The sequence below is a fragment of the Spinacia oleracea genome, chromosome 4, assembly GCF_020520425.1.
Source record: "Spinacia oleracea cultivar Varoflay chromosome 4, BTI_SOV_V1, whole genome shotgun sequence".
In the NCBI taxonomy this organism is placed as follows: Eukaryota; Viridiplantae; Streptophyta; class Magnoliopsida; order Caryophyllales; family Amaranthaceae; genus Spinacia; species Spinacia oleracea.
In genome coordinates this window covers 14,307,034-14,328,728 of record NC_079490.1, presented here as the reverse complement: position 1 = coordinate 14,328,728, position 21,695 = coordinate 14,307,034, and the positions used below count along the sequence as shown (strand labels likewise).

Sequence of the window (21,695 nt, the reverse complement as noted above, 5' to 3'; positions counted from 1 at the left end):
CATTACAAATTTATGATAAATGCTTGAAAAACAATGCTGATGTTTTATTTGCACGTAGTTGATAATACGAACCTGATTACATGTGTACTCATGCTATTATGCCTTGTACTACTTACATTACATTATCCAATAAAATCTAATTGTAATTCTTAAAACAAAAAAACCGGATTACATTTTTTTTTTTCCCATTCTGGATAGCCAACCTATATAGGATTCGAATCCACATTTATAGGCATTTGAACATGCGTTTGCCAGTGCTTCATTTTGTCTCCAAAAGCTTGCAGCATCTATAACTATTACTAAAAGAAATACCGCTGACATCATCCTTCCCTCCAAAATGTACACATGCCACTCTCTCCTTTAATATTTTCCCGCCTAAACTTAATCTTTACCGAGTTTTTTTTTTCCTTTTTTGTGTGTTATATGGATTGTGGAGTATTTGGCTTTCACTGGACAATATTCAAGGAGTAGAACACAACTGTTTCTTTCTTTCTTTTGGGAATTGAAGTGACCGCTCATTCCCCTTCTCCCTCTACAATTCTCCATGTCCATTCTTTTCGCTTCCTTTTCCTCAAATATCTAATGAAAATTCAAGCTATAGTATAGGATCATATCTTACCACATCAAACTTTTCTAATTTTTTAATTAAATACTTTACAAATTATTTTGCAAATTCAAGCACAATATCCAATTTAGGGAATGAACTGAGATTTTTTTTCAACTGGATAGATCAGGCACAATCTCGCTGCGTCGGAGACTACAGTTCCAACGATCTTATTTTGGATATTTTTTTTCCTTTTTTCAGTTTCTTGGTATTATTTTTGCTAAATTTTGTTTAAACTTCAATTTGGTGAATATCGCAGGTCGTGGATCCTTGAAGGTCAATTATTTCTTAGCTATAATTTTTCTAGGAAAAGATTGGGTTTTGTGAGAAAATTTCCTCTTTTTTTTTATAATTTAAATGTATTAGTTTTGAAATACAGAGAAGATGTTTTGTTCCTGTAAAAAATAATGAGTTTCGTTTTAACTTTTACTTAATTTCAATTTTTACTTCTGTGTTTTTAGTTTTCTTGGGAATTATTTATAGATTTCTATCTCAAATTCTCAATTTGTTATTTTTGTCGGCTGGGCTTTTTCTTTTTAATTTTTGGTTTTCTGAGGGTGATATGGAGTTGTTGGACATTAAAAATCTTGATAAGAATAGTTATAATGTTGACAACGATAAAGAGACATTACGACCTTTCTTCTTTTGTAATCTTTAGCTTGGACTGCCTCTAAATTTTGTGACTGGATTTTTTTGGCTATTTTCTAATGCCTTGGTAAAATTTTGGTTAATGTGAGGGTGCAACTTAACCCAGTCAAAATTATAATTTTGAAGTTAATTAGCCCAATGAAACAAGATAAACATTGTGTCTTATGGTCTAATTATAATGAACTAATGATAACGATTTTAAGGAACACGGTAAAATTAATGATTGCTAAGATCAATTTGTACCTATGATCTTTGTGTTAATAAGGAAATACGTTCTCTAACTACCACTCTAACAATATAAATTTTGTTACTCGCATTTTTAGACAAAAGTTTTGTTTCAAATTTGTGATCAAATAATGATCACATACATGATGTCTTAATTCAAATTTCATTTTATCATCTAAGAAGTATATGTTTTATAAATTGCTACTATCTCCGTTTCAGAAAGTTCTTTACAGTTACTATTTGCACGAACTACAATGCAATATTGAACTACTAATATATCCAATTTCGTAGGTGAAAAAATAATAAAAAGTTGATATTCTGAAAATACGCACCGAGACCAATCTAACAAGATCTTACATGTAACGTTTTGATGTGTATATTGGTGAGAATTTACGGTGAAAGTTTCCATAATTTGGACACATATTCCAAAGCGTAAAGAACTTTTAGAAACGGAGGTAGTACTATTCTTCTTTAAGCTAGATTAGCATATAGGTTAAATAAATAAAATAATCACAGAGATCATGTCAAACATTTTTTTTATCGAGGATTTATAACATTCGATTTATCTAACTTCAATAAGAATAGTAACAACTAACAATTAACAATGCATGTAGATGATATATCTTCTTATACAAATCTTAACAAAGAATTTTGGTTAAAACCGTGCATCGCATGGGAGCTAATCTAGTATAGGAATACAAGATACAATCCTTATCCTGACAGAAGAACAATAAGTACTCAAGTCTAGTAAAGTGTCTCTACCGTGACACTCTGACATGACCGTGGCCGGCAGAAAGAGCATAATATCTTCGCATAGCAAAAACCGCAGCAATAAAGGCACTACGGGTCTTCTTATTCGAATACTTAGAGGAAAGAAGCTAATGTCCTTCAATCTTAAACCCGAAGAAGAGTACATGGATGTATCTGGATGTTGTTGAATCTCGTGACCAACCTACTACTACTAGGATTTGTAGGCGCGTGGCAGCAACTAAGGTCGGAAGAAAACAAAAAAAAATCCTTAAATTAAATACAAAAACTCAAGCTCCCTAAAACACAAAGAAAGAAACAAACAAATCCTTAAATTGAATAAAAAAAACTCCAGATCCCTAAAACACAAATCAAAATACTATTGAAGTGAACAAAAACTAATCGTATATTATATACAGATAAAAGCATTCCATGATTAATTTTCAAAATAAAACAAGAAGAGTTTAATAGAAAATCAGGATTACCGTCTTTAATTGTTATTAAAAATTCCTAGGAATTAGGTGCAAACCTAGCTTCAGGATTATTGAAAATGGAACCTCTCCCCAAAAAAATATTAGCTAAAGGTTGTATCGCTAAAAAAACACCTACTACAAGGCTACAATACCAAATTCCTACCGAATTTGAACACGTTTACCCAAACGAATCAAAATAGTACATAAGAAACATACACAACCTGATCATTTGGAAATAGCTCAAATGAAGGCTCTTGATTAGTAAAGGTAATGATCAGAGAGTTCTAAAAAATGCAGGACTACAATAATAAAGCTTTACTGAATGACACCCAATAGGTGAACACCTGAACTGCAAGCATTCTTTACAAGAGAACTAGCAAATCATTAACAATTAAAAAATTGATATTACAACAATATAATATGCAAATTTTCTATAGGACAGCATGCAAATATAACAAACCAAAACGAGCACATATCATGCACGTTCATGCCAACCTACAACCTATAAAAGCATTTTGAATATGTAAAGTTATACAAGTGATAAACACATTGAGCTGGAATATTTTAAATAAAAAATGAGCTAAGTTTCAACAAGACTTGGAACTCAATCTCGAGCTTAAAGACTTAAAAACATAACTACGCTAGAAAATCTTACGCATGAACATAATATACTCGACTCAACTCGCTTACACACCTATCCCCCCACCCCCTAATAATCACTCATGATAAGCGAGATTTAGAGATCAATCTGAAACCCAAACTCAGGCTTAAAGCCTTGTACACACAACTAAATTGAATAGGCTTAAACATGAACATGATAATACTCGACTCGACCCATTTACACCCCTAATCTGTAACCGAAGGCTCCCCCTTTACAATCACTAATGTTAATTCTTCCCGATCCCCATAAAATCATCACAAGAAAGTCTTCTAGTGAAAGAACGAAACCCAAGTCAACAAATCAACAAGAGGAAATAGAAACAATGTGGATATGTATACCTCGGGCCAAATCTTCACGAGCTCCAAAAACTGGGTATGCATTCTGGACGAGAGCTCATATCTACTTTTAGACAATTCATAATTCCCCCATCTCCCCAATCTTCTACGGAGTCATGAACAACCAATTCAGCCACATCAAGGCTAATCTAGAATTTCAGATGAGCAGAAAAATGGGTGCATGTTAGAGAAAACATATATATATATTCCTTTGGAAATTATACAAGGTATATTCCTTTGTAAATTCAAGTTAAATTGGTTGATTTTTTTTATATATATTTCGACGTTTGTGGTCTAACAAGTTAACTTCAATAAACATTTTGTTGAAATATATATTTATTCATATTTATGGAATAACTATTTTGAGGGAAAGAAAATAATTAAATTTAGTATACTCCTATACAAAATAAATTATTGGTCAACGGGTTATAATGACATTTACTTTTAAGGATGGATCGAAATTTTTTCATTGATAGTGCTGCACAAAAGTAATTATCATGAAAATAATGCAACTTCTTCACGTAAAATTTTGTAATTTTTTCTTTCTTTACAATACTATGCACTCTACAAGTCTACATACTCCATAAAGTAGTAAGTACAACGATTATAATATTATGTATTTTACGGTGTATGTAGGAGTATAAGACTACAATTATCACTACAAAAAATTGTACCATTAACGACGAGGAATTCTATCACTAAAGGTTAATAATCGTTGATTAATGACGGGATTTCTTGTCGTGAACCCGTCATAAAAGGGGGTCCGTCATTAATGAAAAATTTCGTCGTTAACCCGTTGTAAAAGACATTTGCGAAGGTTGTTCCCATCTTTGTTTGGTTGTTAGCCCCGTCGCAAAAGGGTTTTGCGACGGGCATGGACAAAGCCAGGAACCAATCTTGACGGGGGCCGAACAATTTAATTCGTTTTTGTAAGTCGTAAATAATATAAATAAAAATAATAAAGAAAATAAAAACGGTTTTAAAATAGATACTCCGTACTTTTTATAAGTTCCCTAAAAAGAAAAGTTTATTTTTCCTCAATAATTCCACAAAGAATATTTGTAAAAAAAATATAGAAAAGCAAAAATGCATGACTTAGAGCTCGAACCCCTGACCTTCTGCAAAAAAAGGTGAGGATAAAAGTCCATAGTTGATGAACACATGTCAAGGAGAGGAGTAAGGGTAAAAATGGATGCACACTATTATTAATAGTAAGACAAAAAATGAAAATACACTAAAATTGGGGGCATATATGTAATATCACTTTTGTGTGAATAGTAATGCAAGTATGAAGCTTTATAAGTGTTAGGATATACATCTAAACTTTACGTTCGTTTTTCAATTACGTAACTCTGCTTTTTTTCGTATAATGGAGTATTTGCACAACCAACATTGAGGCGGGTTATTATGCCATTGGAGGTTGTTTTAACTGTCGATGCTATCAATCTGTTACAAAGCAAATTTGATGATTCATGGGTTGCTTAGATTTGAGAATGATATTGAATTTGGGGAAGAGCTAGATTGTTTTGATGACAGCTTAGGGGGAAGCTATTACTTTGGGAATGCTGAGATGACGACTGATGTTATGGCTACTTGAGATCATGGGATATTCACAAAAATTTCTGATAGACCTCACTAGATATTGGCTGACACGGCCATATAAGACACTAGATTAGATCCTGTGCACGCACGAATTTTGATCATTTTTTTCACAATATATTTAACTGAATATCTCCTCAACTACTGCATAGTTATAATATTTTAAACATACTCGTTTAAATTTATTAATCTAATATGTATATTTAAAATGTTAATATGATAATCTGACCAAAATATAGAGTGATATATTTTCAATTTATATAGCTATTTGACTAAAATATTACCAATTTAGAATAATAATTATTATTACGTAGTATCTATTATTGCCATAATTTATAAAAAAAAAAATTTGTTTCCATGCATAAATAGTTTATAAAAAAAAGATAGAGAATAAAAATAAAATAAAACAAATATATCGCACAAGGAATTGACACGTGTCATTCCTGATGTCTCTTTTAATATATACGGAGTAGTAATAGACGTTATACTGTTGAATAACATTAAAGCTGATGAGCTACTCTTTGCTGCAAGCTAATCACTCAGATAAGATTTTGAGTTGTTTGCAACATAAAAGGACCGCAAATATTCGTGGGCTCAGTTAGTTTTATAAGGAAGTAGCGCTTCCTATGCAATTTGGTTAATATTGGGTTCGATGCTTTTTTGCCGGCCAATATTTTCCTTTCTCTCTCCTTTTTTTTATGTATTAATAATTTACATCTTAGTCAACACTCAACACTCCGTAAATATTTTCCCCATAAATAACAAGTACTTAGTATATTAGTATAGTTTCCTTTTTGTACATGCTAATATATTTTCCCCATAAATATTTATGATAATTTGAGAAAAATATACTCCGTACATTTTTTGAAATATTAATAGAAGATGAATAAACGTTTTCATCGGTATCGTCACTTAAAACAAGATTTAATTTATGTAGCAATTGTAAAAACAAAGTAAATACGTTTAGGATGAAAAGATAAGATTAAACGAATATGGAAAAGATATAATATGATAAATATCTTTTTTATTTTTTGTTAAAAGATGAAATCAGATATAAAGTAAGTTGATGGATTGAGAAAGTATGAAGAATCAAATAATACAATATAACATAAATTAACCTTTATCCTGTATTATTTGAAATTGATATTTTATAAATACAAACCTTGTAATATTAGGCTTCAAATCATCCAATAAAAAAATTGGACTGCAATTATATATATAAAACATAAAAGAAACAATTAAATAATTAACTCGTGCGTCGCACGGGCTTAAAACTAGTTAAATTGCAAAAGGGGGCCATGAGGAGGGATGATAAAGTCGTTGGCCACCAATGAATTTTTATTATATATCAGTGGGCCTTGGGCCGCTTAAAATAGGGTGTGGAGCCTTTTGAGTGAGAGTTGACTTATGTTGTGTTAGCCAAGTAGGCTTTTGGGCAGTAGACACAATTGGTAGCCAATTGGGCACCCAAACAACATGCCCCCCAGACCTATTTCATTTAGCTTTAATGAATGGGTATTCATACGCAACTTGACGGTTTGATGTCCAAAAGTCCCGCAATTTAACTCAAAAAAGGCATTTTGAATTAGTGCATTTATGACAAGTCTCAATCGTCGCTTCAGCTTCAAATGATCATGCGGTGTAAAACTGAACCGAAGCTAAGCGGTTTTTGGGTTGCTTCAATTGATCATGCGGTGTAAAACAGATGCTTAACTTGATTTTTGAGAACGGGATAACGAATACGGAATGACAATGAAATACGAAATTGAGACTACGGAATACGGAATAAGGAATACCGAATACAGAGTACGGAATATAAGATACGGAATACAGACTATAGAATACTGAATATGGGTTTACGGAATACGGAATACGAAATACGAAATACAGAATACGGAGTAAGAAATATGGAATAATGACATTTTTATTAACGAGAAATGAATAAACCTCGAAACGGAATACGAAATACGGAATTATGACATTTTTATTAACGAGGAATGAATAAACCTCGAAACGGAATATGGAATTTTCAGAATACAGAATTTTTGGAATACAGAATTTTCAAAATACAGAATACATAATTTTTGGAATACAGAATACAGAATTTTCAGAATATAGAATACAGATTTTTCTTTTGTTTTTGAAAATGAATTTTTAAAGAACCGTAACCTAAATGGGTTACAGTGATTTCCTGGAATGTCGTTGTCTGTTGGTGGGCCAACGAAATAACTTATGCAACGCCAACGGATGCAACAGTATGAAGTCGTTGCATTAGGTCTAATGCGACGGTTTTTGGGGCCTATTGCAACGGAATTTGGCCTTGCATTTGCTCATTAATGTAGTAGCTATCAACTACCACCTAATAAATTACTAAGTCCATTAAAATGCCTAAAACTATATGCCGGTCAAACTGAGGCGAGTATTACGTAACGGAGGAGTATTAATTTATTACATCTCTCTTATTTTTTCCACTTTTTTTTACACCCAATCATTACTTTTCGAAACTAGAGTATACCGTAAAATCGTAAATGGGAACATGAGGAAAAAAAGGAAGGGGTACGTATTACTGATAGCTGGCCATTGTTTGCTAGTGAATGGTATTATTGATAGCAAGATATTTAGCAGTATCCACGCAATTTTTTCAATTCTACTGCTTGTTAGCAAGAGACGAAGTATGATAAGGACAAGACAAGAGAATTAATTGAATAGAAATGGGGAAGAAAGTGAGATACGTACTAGTCAATGGTACTACTCCCTCCGTTCCGGAATACTCGCAACGGTTTGACTGGACACGCTTGTCAATGCACAACTTTGACCATCAATATCTTCAATTATATATTATAAAAACTTGTAAAATATTAATATTTTGAAAATATATATTAAGATGAAGTCAACCATATATTATAAGCTAACACTTATTTTCATATACTACAAATAAAATAGGGTCAAAGTGAATTATGTGAATAGTGCAAAAAGTCAAACCGTTGCGAGTATTCCGGGACGGAGGGAGTACTAAATAAGTGAATAGTGGAGTACGTGATAGATGTCTATTGTTTACTACTCCCTCCGTCCCATAATGACCAAAAACACGGATTTTAAGAAAATGGGAATATAGTACATGAAAAAGTGGAATAAAGTACAAATGATGATTGAGTTGTATGGAAAAGTGGAATAAAGTACATGTGAAAGATAATATAGTACATGGGAAAAGTGGAATATAGTACATGGATGGGGTTTTCAATTCAATTTTAATTAATATAGTACATGAGAAAGTGGGGACCTTAGTAGCCAAAATTAGAAACAAGAAGATAATTTTGGGACGATCGTTTAGGAAAGCAGGAAGATAATTTTGGGACGGAGGGAGTAGTCAGTGGTATTAATTACTGATAGCAAGATTATCAGTATCCACACTTGGTCTTTAATAAAGAGGCCAGGAAGGATTGGAGATGTTGAGGTCTCCCTATTCTTTTCCTTGCACTGGCTGCCAAGGCTACACTCCCTTCCACTCGATTCAGTCTTTAAATTGCTTAGGTACGTTTCATTCATCTTTTGTTTTAGCACAATTAAAGTTTGGAGTATAAAGATATACAAATCAAAAAAAATAAAAGAACAACAATTGTAAATTGCTCTTTTTGTTTATTAATTATACTAGTTCTGAAAATTGATGATTTATACTAGCCCCTGTTTAGTTCACCTGATTTCAAGATCTTTTATTACTTATTTTAGATTTAATCAGATCAGATTAGATAAAATCAGAAAAAATAAATTCAGTTCAGATCAGATCAGAAAAAATAAGTTTAGACCAAATCAGATTATTATTATTATTATTATTATTATTATTATTATTATTATTGGTATACATTTATATCATTGTTATTATTACTATTATTTTATTACTATTATTGCTTAATAAAAAAGAATATTGTTGTCGATGCAATTAAAATCTATTATTTAAGGCATAAAAAAACTTTAACAAAACATTACAATTCATCATGTCCAAATTAAAACCATTAAATCCAGATCAGATTCGATATGATTAGATCATGCCCATATCAGAAACTGATTTTTACAGATGAGAACCATTATATATCCAGACCGGAATCGGTATGATCACATAATATCCAGATTAGATCATGTTCAGATCTGCAAAGATCTTGTCTAGATCATAACTCGTCTATCTAGATCATGTCTAGGTCTATATAATATAAGGAAGAGTTAAATTATGAGTAAAGTCAACTAAATAATAACAATATTATAAATTTGTGTAACATTTTTAAATGAAGGGAGGAGGTAACTTTTTAAAAGGGCATAGTTGTACTTTCACATTAACTACGAGGGCGATATTAGAGTACGCGGGTGTCGAATAAGGTACATTAATCCATTTGTTCGAGTTATATACATAGTATGTCATAGTCTAACAATGATGTATCGGCCTAGTGATATACGGAGTAAAAAATATGAAATATATCTGAGATCTCATGTACGAGTACATAGCAATTTAAGATATGAGGTCACATGTTCGAATTGTAAGATAGGAATACTTAGCAATACATTGCAATTTAAGATATGAGGTCACATGTTCGAATTGTATGATATGAGTAGTTAGCAATACATAGCAATTTAATATATGAGGTCACATGTTCGAATTGTAAGATATGAGTACTTAGCAATACATAGCAATTTAAGATATGAGATCACATATTCGAATTGTATGATATGAGTACTTAGCAATACACAGCAATATAAGATATGAGGTCACATGTTCGAATTGTAAGTTATGAGTACTTAGCAATACATGTGTACTTTGCCACTTTAGAAAATCAAATACAGAGTAGTTTGTTTCCACCATGTGAAATTCAAAAAAATCACAAGACTACCCTTTAGAATTTTTATTAGATTTATATGAATGTGCAATTATTATTTTTTGTAAACTATAGAAACTAATTATTGTTTATTACAGAAGAAGCAAAAGAAATCTTTCGACGATTGCTTCAAAGAGCGCCAGAGCTAATTAAACAAAAGAATGACGAAGGATTTTCAATATTCCATTTATGGACATTTGAATCTGCTAAATTGTGGCCATTCAAATATCTTCTAGAAAGCCATGTTATTATTCCAAATGTAAAGGGGATTTTTGCACAATTGGTCTCTTCAACAAACATGGATGGTGACAACCCTTTTCATAGATTGGCTGGAATTGTCTCCAATGAAGAAGTTGCTATTAAAATAGCAAAATTGCTCATAGATATTTACAAACAAGAAACATTTAGCATTTCAGAAGATCTACTTCCATGGTTAGTGGAGAACGATAATGGTCATTCACCTTTGGTATTGGCCATAGCCTGTCGACATGAAAAGTTTGCACTATATATCTTGTCAATTGATGAAAATGCAGTTATTAAAAGTCAGTTTAATGTCTTGTTCTTGGCTATCGTGAAGGGATGCCATAAAGTCCCGGACAAGGTTTTAGAGATAGTGGGTGACAAAGGTTGGAATCAACTTCTTATTATGAATCACCAGAATGTTTTGCATCTTGCATCATTATGCACAAGTGAGTCTACTTCTCTTTCTATTTTGATTCATTAATTGTCTCATATTATAGAGGATACACCTCTATCTATGGTACAAGTTAGGTATCATATATATCGTAGGTTTCTTGAGTTCTATAGACTAACATTCTCTCAAAAAATCTTTGTTCATAGAGGAATTTTGTACACGGCTTATTGAAAGATATCCAGAGTTACTCACAAGAGTAGACAAAGGAGGATTTTCAGTATTGCACAATTGGATAATAAAAAAGGGCGAATTATGGCTCTTCAAATACATTTTAAGCAGCAAATGGAAGAGTACTTTTGTGAAACTCATTACTGATGCAGATTACAATGACAGAAATAATCCTTTTCATGTTGCGGCCACTACCAGCCATGAAGCAACGAACCAAGTTGTAAAGCTCCTTGTTGAAGCTTACCAAGAATATAATCCTACTTGGAGGGTCAATGACATAAATCAGTTGCCATGATTTAGAACGAATAAAGCAGATGAAGGGCCTTTGCACTTGGCCATACGCAACCAAAATGAAGAACTTGCGTTATACTTATTGAAATTACACACGGATGATTATATTAATAATCTACTCGATTGTTACAATCCAAAACATACTACTTTGTTTCTAGCTATACAGAACAATTGCTCTCAAGTAGTTGAGCATATATTTTCAAGATTGGACAGGAAAAGTTGGACCGAATATCTTAAGGATTCATTTGATGGCCGTAATATAATGCATCTAGTTCCAAGTTTGACAGGTAAGATTCAATATCTACTCTCGTATTCATCGCTTCAAATAGTCCTTATTTTTCATCTTATTTTTTCCCGCAATAAGACTTAATTGTTATCCCATAATGGTAATATTCATATTGAATTAAAAATTTGATATTAAAATATCTCAACATTTTATTCATTACGTTATTTGTTCATTGCAATCTTGAAATTTGTTCAACATTAATGCTTCCCTTGTTCACTTTTGGTAAACCAATTGAAAATAGATGAAAAGTTCGGGACATGGTTAGTTAAAGAAGTTCCAGAACTCATCACCCAACAAGACGTCAACGGAAAATCAGCTTGGGGTAAAGCATATGAAATTGGTCCTGCATGGTTTATAAAAGTAGTTTTGGACAAGGAACCATCTGTGTTCAATAGCGCGCCCTTGGTTTGGATAAAAGCATGTGAGCAAGGCCATGTATTAGCTCTTTGTGCCTTCATCGACCATAATCCGGGAGAGTTTAGAGATCTTTGTATTGAATATAAGGATTCTCCTTTGCATCACATAAAACTCCCAAATTTAACTGGGTATGAAGAATTTCTCAAGATTACACGCATGAAGGATTTAATCAATCTTCAAGATTCCAAAGGGGTAACACCTTTACACAAAGCAATACGAAATAAAGACTTATTCTTGACAGAAACGTTACTCACCATGGATAAGATAATATATAACATTGTGGATGATGAAAATGTATCTGCCATATATCTGCTTGCCCAAGAATGCGACAACAACCGGACATGGGTATGATTTCTTTCAAAAAATTTCCAAACTAATTTTATTTTATTAAGACATGTGTGTTATAACAAAGAAGGAATAAGTGTTTTGCAACTTTTATTTTATTTTTTTCAACGTAAAAGGAGAAGATACCTTATCAATTTCAGCTACTTACCTTTAAATTACAACTTACTTAATATTTTGCATCCATGTTTCAGCGCAATTTGGATTATACATTCGGGTGCATAGTGCTCATTGTGCACCCTCTTGAACCTTCATTGAAAATCTAATGAACATGGAGAATAATTTCAATGTGCATGTACTAGTGAAATATTTAAACTATATGTTCTATGGATTGAAACTACATGATCATTGGCTATATGTTCTTTGGATATGAACAATATGTTCTTTGTATTTAAATTATATGTTCATTAAAAAACAGGGTGCACACTGGTGCACACTGGTGCACCCGGGTGCATAGTCATAATTACCAAATACATCCTTTTTCACCCATACGGCCATACCAGTCACAGTTACGAAATATAGCCTTATTCAAGTTCTAATCACCGATTTATGCAGACAACCCAGTGGCGGTGCTAGTAAGGGTTCAGTGGGTTCAACTGAACCCTTACTAGCTAAAATAAAATCTGGCAGGTTCTTTAAGCAAACGGTCAAGTAATTTTAAACTCTATAAATGACACAAAGAAATGTGGCGCTGCAGTGGTTTTGGCTTTACTAACCTAACCAGACGTCAGGGGATGAATTCCCTTCCTTTCCCTTTTTTTCGGCTTCTCCTCTATTTTTTTTTTTGGTTTTCTAAAACAGTAAACCCACTTCTCTAACAGGCAAAGCAAAACCCTAAATCCACAACTCCTAAATAAACTCTACCCATAATTTCCTTACTTTGTAATTACTTTTTGCAAATTTATTTACTTGAAAATTTGAAATATTTAATCAAAATTGTTTGAACAACAGATGAATTTGTGAATAAAATGTTCAATGTTAATTACTCTCCTAGATAACTTGGACTTGGTTTAGAGTATGATTTATCGCTTTACAATTTAGGAAGTTAGGGTTTGAACTTTAAATATTTTGTTATAATTGCTAAATTGAAATCTATGTGAAAAACAAGTTGCGGAACAAGATGGGTGATCAACTCTTGAATGATAGTTTAGTAACATTTATCAAGAAAGATTTTTTTTAAAACTAGTTTAGGATGATGTAATAGATCGCTTTCAAAATATGAAAACTCTTCGAGTTCAATTGTAATTTTTTTAATGTTAATGTGATAGAACATGTGCCCCACGAGTTATTAGTTGTAATTTGGATTTTGGATTTTGGATTATATGCGTCCGAGGATTCCGAACCCTTAAGGAGAAAATCCTGGCACCGCCACTGAGACAACCTTACTTCAATAAGATCTTATTGGTAATTATTAATGCGGAAATCTTTTTTATATATGATTATATCTCAATGCATGAATTACATCTTATTGTTGGATGGTATGACATCCATTGTAAAATACAGGACCGGATGTGCAAAAGAATAGGGCTTGACCCGAGGATAAAAACGACATATTTCAAAGATAAGACGAATTTGTTAGACGTGCGAAACTCTTTATTCATCGTGGCGGCTTTACTAGCAACCTTTACGTTCACTGCTGGATTCACTCTCCCTGGTGGATTCGATCAAGAAACCGGAGCAGCACTGTTGGGAAAGAAGCCATCTTTCCAAGTGTTTTTGGTATCTGATGCATTGGCCTTCTTTTTTTCAATGTTGGTGTTGATTTGTCTCACATGGTCCATGGCTTTCGATGCCAGTAAATCATTGGTATTGATTGATCGAAGGATGGTGTTTCTCCGTTTAGCAATTAACTGCACCTTATTGGCGTTCATGACTGGTGTATACGTTGTTATCGCTCCAAAGTCATTGTGGGCAGATATTCTTATTGTTGTCATTATGAGCTTCCTCATTGCAATTTCAATCAACAAGAATTTCTTGTATGATTTTCTAGAGTATGTATACAAGTCCATGCCTACTCTAAAGAAAAAGCACAGAGATCAAATACGTGATGTGGAACTGGTAAACTCTTTATTATACTTAACTTGACGGTCTTACATGTTTATGTAACTAGCCATTGTTTGATGATACTCCATGATGCTTAGATATAAATACTAATGGTCAAGTTTATGTTTGAATTGCAGGGCACCCGTAATGAACAAGATCACTTGCTTAGTCGTCGTGTGGAGGACTCAAACGAAGGCTCTCTTACTGCTAACCAGACAAAGGAGGGCTCAAACGCAGAAATGTAAAGAATACAGGTTGATCAGGTCTATGTTTGAATTGCAGGGCATCCCTATCCAACAAGATCAAACGCGACTTCAAAATTTCTTTCAAGATCAATGCAGCAATCATTGAAAATACTTGTACTTGTATTATCATTTTTAGCAGCAGCTTCTAAGTTATACGGAGTATTAGCAGATATCTACATGATCCAGCATTTTGTTTTTGTTTTTTTTTTTTTTTTGATGCGAATGAACCACAAGGGCAATATAAACTACAAATGGGGCGGGGGGATTCGAACCTGAGACCTATTGTACACAGGCCCTCAGTCTTAACCACTAGGCCAAGACATCATTGGTACATGATCCAGCATTAACGACGCAAAAAGAAACATTTTTTTTCTATCCAATGGATTGTCGACAAGAGAATGCAGTTTTAAAAGGTACTCCCTTTGTCCCTTAATACTCACACCGGTTTGACCGGTGTGGGGTTTAAGACAATTGAATTAACTTATTAATTTAATTGGTTGGTAGTTGATAATGGGGTATTTTTTTAATATAGTTAGTTGGAAATGGGTAAAGGGGTAGTAGGGGTGTGAATTTTTAAATGATGTTTTTTTAGGGAGTGGGTTAGTAGGTAAGTGTAAGAAGTAATATAATATTGGTAAAAAAAAAATCATTTATAGAAGCGGTGCAAGTATTAAGGGACAACCTGAAAAGAAAAGCGGTGCAAGTATTAAGGGACAGATGAAGTAACATCATAATTAAAAAAGAGAATTGGCAAATCCCATTTTCTTTAAAAGGTGAATGGCATCATTCAGAAGTCCATTTCTACAGAGCCCCTTGATCAATTCAGTGTATTGTGTATGGTCAACACTTCTAAAGGATAGCAAAAACTAGTTTACTACAAACAGATTGTCCATAAAAATCAAGGGTTGGTTCTTATGTACATGGTATGATCAGCTTTACATAGTCCATCAATCATAGGGTATTGTAAGTGAAAGTATTAGGGAGACAGGGACTGCTTCAATATTCTGAAACTTCAATTCCATATGAAATCTGAGCCTGATAGAGTTTCTCCATATAACCATAACAAAGTCTGAGATATAATCTTTCATGTCATATTTGACGAGAGCCCTTGGTATTGGCACGTTTTAATGGATAAATTAAACAAATCCCTTGAGATCTTTGCTGACATATGAAGTATTGAGCATCCTGAAGAAAACAGAATCATTAGAATAATGCATCTGACACACACACACACACACACACACAAATAAAATACAATGAGCAAGCTTTGTTTTTAATCTAGGAAAGCCTCCAAGCAGTAATTGTCTCCAAATGATTCAGACTTCCAGAAAAACCGAAACAGGAATATATGGTCTGAACTTATCATGTGTTTAGGCTCCGTTAATAAGTCGAACAGAACAGAGCCTAAACACATGATCATAGAATTCAACAAGCACCTAATATGTCAAAAAGAAGCATAAAGCCATAAGCCAACTAAAACATCATACAATTCAACTAGTAGAGCTACGCCTTACATTATTTAACATATTCAATTCCTTCAAGCTCTTTGCTACTGGACACATCAGTCCTCAAATAAAATCATGTAATACTGATTCTGAAATGCAAAAGTACATAAACTAGCTGACCTGTAACATAAAAGCATAACTATCAGTGGTGTGGGTGGAACAGAACTTAAAACATATATATTGTCAAAACATTGATATTAAATTGCACAAGATACACACAAATACATTTATGGCCAATTTTTTTTAAAAGCATATCCTTTTTGCATTAGACTGTTCCTTAAAAGTCTTGTAATGTTCCAAACTTTTTCCAGACATCATTAACTAAGCTGTTAAAAGTAACAACGGTTTGCACATATATTCTACCATAAAAAACCTTAGCATTTCAGCCTCATTTATCTCACTTCATAAATAATATTCATCTAACAAAGCATTGCAAGAAATGATATTGTGAACCTTACCTCTACTAATCAAATAGTCCAATTGTTATTGCCCATGCTTCACCAACCAGTCCTTGTTTGGAACACATGTCAATCAAATTGTAGTATATATCAATATATGTTGTGGTCAAACCTCTCCTCGGCGTCTTTCCACAACCCCAATCAGCACATACCACGAATTGAAGAATTACAAGTGATGAGTTGATGACGTTGGGTGAAATCTGCTGGTTTCATATCTGCAAAAAGTTAAAGGGCTTGAGGTAAAAGTTGGTTCTTACAAAGACTATCAATTATTGTGTTATAAATAATAACTTCATAAGCATTAGGCTAGTAGTCTCCATTAGACTTCATCTTTCTAAGTGGAGCATCAGCATTGTTGCCTTTAAACAAAGCAGCACAGGAAACAATGTCAAGCTGCTAAGCCGTTTACCAACAAAAAAAAGCGAAATAGACATGTCCAAAGTGGCAGTAACAATTGGATACGAGAACAAGTGTATAATTGTAGGGTACTTGGGTGGAACAAATGACAACTCAAGCTTAATTGTAGAGGGGGAATTGAATTGAATGATCCAATACCAGGAGTTGTAAAGAGTTTCTTGTGAAGTGCCTAAATTCTTTGTGATATTCAAAAAATTAATCAGATTTTAGAATTTCAAGTGTGAGGTCTAATGATATAATATTAAAAGCAATATATCTCTCATATTCCTGAGAAAATTAGCAATATTTCCTCTCCATTCCGAACTGCTTTTTGACAATAAATCGTAGACAGAGTCAAAATGAGTTACAATTATCTGAAAATAATGAAATTTCTCATGCTCAGAAGTCAGAACATGACACAGCCAAAAGAATAAATGTAAAAAAAAAAACAGCTTGTTACAGTGGAAGAATCATTACCATGCATGTTCAAAAACAACACCAGAAGCTCTGTTACGTAGACTCTTCATTTTACCTAAAATACCCGTGTCGTATCCTCGACAGTTGCACGTGGCTATGAACATTTTTACACTTCATTTTGGACCAAAATCACGCATTTTCACAAAATAGCCGTGTCGGACACTTGAACACGTACCCGTGTCCGATATGGGTATCCGAGTCCAGGTAACATAGACCATAAGGGACAATTAAATGAAGGAAATATTACCATGTAACAGATGCTTTGAGCAGAGAGCTAGGAGAGAAACACAAGGAAGAAGTTTCTATTAACAGGACACTGCAACCATTAAGCTTCTAACTTATGCTTTCCTCCTTTAGAAACTTTTGAAGCAAAGCTTTGTCTGCATTGCTAACATCATGAGCAGCAAGTGAGCCAAGAAAAAGCGAAGTAGTGTAATTATCACGTGCAAACCCTTTGCTAATCTTAATATTGACAAACTCTAAAGCCTTTCTAACATTATTAACAGACAGAAAAGCACTGATAATTGAATTGTAGGTGGAATCATCCGGAGCGCATCCATTGTCCTCCATTTTCTTTAATAACTCAATGGCGTCGTTCAGTAAGCCTTTTTTACAGAGCCCTTTGATCAGTGCATTGTATGTATAATTGTCAGGTTTTAAACCCTTAGCTCGGAGAGAAGTGAAGATATCCCCTGCTTCTTCAACCCGTCCAACTCCACAAAGGCCTTCAATTAGGATGGCATATGTGATTATGTCAGGGACTAATCCACTTTTACCCATTTGTCTAACCATTGCCAATGCCTCGACAATCTGTGAGCTTTTACAGAGGTGGTCAAGCAATGAATTATAAGTAATTAAATTTGGTTTGACACCGTTAACTTCCATTTCCTTGAGAAGCTGAATTGCAGATTGGAGTTTGTTGTCCTTGCATAAGGCATTTATAAGGGTGCTATATGTGACAACATCAGGCATTAATCCTCTAAGCAGCATATCTTTGGTCAAGTCTAGGACTTTGTCAAGCTTCTTAGACATGCAATATCCATTTAACAAGCTGGTATAAGTCACAAAATCAGGCAAACAACCATTTTTCACCATCAAATCCATTAGCCCGGAAGCTTCATCCATTCGGCCACATGAACAATATCCATCCACCAGAGAAGTGTAAGTACGGATATTTGGACAACCACCCCTCTTAGTCATAAGTCCCACTATAGCTTGCGCCTCACTAACCTTCCCTTGTTTGCAACACATGTCAATTAACATATTGTATATCTCAACATCAAGAGCTATGTTGTTCTCTAACATCTCATTCAACATCATCTTTACATCCTTCCATTGTCGCAGATTGCACATCCCTTGAATCAAAGTAACAATAAGTAGAGACATCGGGTGGAGTACCCTTGCTTTTCATGTCCATAAAAAGGTTGACGGCTTGAGGTAAAAGCTTGTCTTTGCAAAGGCTATCAATAATGGTGGTATATATGACAACATTAGGCTTGCAAAGGGAAAACCCAGAGTGCATAGTGACAAGCAAGCTAAGACAATTCGCATAATTCCCGACCCCACAAAGACCTTTGATCAAAGCACCATAAGTAACAATGTTGGGTTGAAACCCTAACTTGACAATCTTATCCAACAATCTAACAGCCTCATCCACTAGACCAGTATGAATGAGGCCATTGACAAGGGTAGTGAACGTCACAATATTGGGTTGATACCCTAGCTTAATCATTCTTCCAATAACTGAAAACCCGAAATCAACACGACCCAAGTAACAGTAGAAATTCACAAGAATGCTAAAAGAATAATCATCATAAGAAACACCCAACAATTGCAATTGCGAAGAGAGAGAAAGTACAGTTGAATAATTAAACGGTTTTCTAGGTTTAACTTTAATCATAGAACATAAAATGAAATTAAAATCGGCAAGAGGGGGAAGAGGATTCATACGGGTCATTTGATGGAAGAGAGAGACGGCGTCGTCGACCTTGCGGAAACCATGTCTGCATTGATGTCTTACTGATTTGAGGAACAAATTGGGGTTTTGTTCATCTGCAGTGTGGGTATGAAATAGAGAAGAATTGAATGTGGGGTTACAGAAATAAAGAATAGTTGGAGGATGAAGAAATATGTTGCCGCCATTAATGGAAGTTGAAGCTTTTGTAATAATTGTTCTTCCAAGTCGAACCCCACCTTTATTTGCCATTTTTTTATGGTAACAAAAGACGAAGGACTGCGGTAAAGGTTAGGTTGAATTTCAGGTGAGGCGATTATTAGCCTGGGCCTGGGCCTGGGCCGTGGTGGGTGGTTGTTCACTGGTGGTATGATTGGTTGTTATCGATGGGTGGTGTTAAATCGGGTTATCGGTTCGGTTTCGGTTCGGGTTCATCGGTTCGGGTTGAAACAGGTTTATTTTCCTATTGGTTCGGTTCGGGTCGGGTTGAAAATGTAACAGTTCGATTCGGGTTCGGGTTATGTGGTACGGGTTTATGTCGGGTCGGGTCATATTTGGTCGGTTCATAAACGGGTTAAGTCGGGTTCATATCGGTTCAGGTTCATATCGGTTCGGGTTCATATCGGGTCGGGTTCATATTGGGTCGGGTCAGATCGGGTCGGATCGTAGTCGGGTCAATTCGGTTCGGTTTGTTAGCGGGCTTAGCCAGATTGTAATCGGGTCGGGTTCATGTTTAATCAGATCAATTCGGATACAAATTACAAACAATGTCGGGTTATTACTAAAATCACAATTTTCAATATGTTTATATTATAATATCTACATTATTAAAGCAAAGTGAAAGGTAAAATAGGCTAAAAAATTTGTACGTGATTTATAACTAATGTTATTTTCTTTTTTGACAAACAACAATGTTCACTATCAAATTACTTTCATAAACTTAATAAGAAAAGTCAGTCAATGTCTTTTATTATGTCCTGTAATATTTATCAATCATATATATTATTCAGTTGGAATCAAAATCATCTATGCCCTCCCCCACCATGTCAGAGTATTACGAAACATGTATTGATGAATTAAATACTAATAATGTAGTAATTAATAATCGATAATGATGAATTAATACGTAATGAATTTGTAAAGTTTGTAAATACAAGTTTGTCATATATTCATATTAGTTTAAACAGCAATGAGCCTAGCATGTTCAACAACGAAACGAGACAAACAAGTTCAATTGTTAATGAATTAAGTCGATTCAATTAAAACAGCATAGCTTTTCGATTAGTTCTTAGGCTATAAGCTTATAAGCTTATAAGGAATTGAATTAGATCAATTTAGTTTAATGATCGATTAGACGATTAGTCAGTTGAATATGAGTCAATAAAAGAGTGCAAGGCTAATAAAACAATGCAAATTCATGAGTTTTAACTTTTAAAACATTGTCAAGAATTAAGGAATATAACATTCTACATTTTATTACTCTAATAAGCTAATAACTGATGAATCGATGATCGTAATTAGTTTAAACTAAAAGTACACACAACTATCTGGGTTACGGGTTGTAAACGGTTCGGGTTGTAAACGGTCGGAGTTGAAACAGTTCGGGTTGTAAATGGTACGGGTTGTAATAGTTCGGGTTGTAAACGGTTCGGGTTGTAAACGGTTCGGGTTGTAACAGTTCGGGCTGTGAACGGGTTTTTCCCGGGTTGAAACGGTTCGGGTTGAAATAAATCGGGTCATTAACGGTTTTCAGGTCCATTCGGTTCGGGTAGAAACGGTTTGGGTTGACGCATGGCGGTTTGTTATCGGGTATCGGATCTTAATTCGTTTAATATTTTCGAGACGGTTCGGATTCGGGTTGAATGTTGTCGGTTCGGTTAGTTTTCGGATTTCAACTAACGGATTATTAACGGTTCGGGTTCTTAATGATTTGGATTAACCCAACAAGTTTAACGGTTCGGGTTGATATTTGACAGCCCTAAATATATCATATATGGAGAGAGTCGAGAGAGAATCATAAGTTGGTGGTAAGCCAAATAGTTAAAAGTCAAAACATGCTTCAACACTTCAAGAGACATCTAGATTATAGAGGCCTAGAGTGAGGCATGGAACAGGCCGAGCTGGAATGTAGTTATTCGAGCCAGGAACGAAATTGGCACGATACAATGTGATACCATTGTCCGGCATTGAACGAGAGGCACACTGATGGGTCGTGAGTTGTGCATTGACATCATTATAAATTTTGTACGAGTCCAACATAATCAG

General features: G+C 34.1%; 1 protein-coding gene and 1 pseudogene across 1 annotated transcript; one reads left to right on the top strand and one right to left on the bottom strand.

Moving 5' to 3' along the window:
• The first annotated feature begins 8,715 nt into the window (after positions 1-8,715).
• Positions 8,716-15,303, top strand: LOC110794724 (protein ACCELERATED CELL DEATH 6-like). Its single transcript, XM_021999684.2, has 6 exons — positions 8,716-8,823; positions 10,253-10,843; positions 10,995-11,594; positions 11,835-12,355; positions 13,856-14,410; positions 14,533-15,303. The coding sequence occupies exons 3-6, from the start codon at positions 11,570-11,572 to the stop codon at positions 14,638-14,640; spliced, it is 1,209 nt and encodes a 402-aa protein (XP_021855376.2). The 5' UTR covers positions 8,716-8,823; positions 10,253-10,843; positions 10,995-11,569; the 3' UTR covers positions 14,641-15,303.
• An 84-nt stretch (positions 15,304-15,387) lies between these two features.
• On the bottom strand, positions 15,388-19,713 carry LOC110794723 (putative pentatricopeptide repeat-containing protein At1g12700, mitochondrial; annotated as a pseudogene).
• Between the last annotated feature and the right edge of the window lie 1,982 nt (positions 19,714-21,695).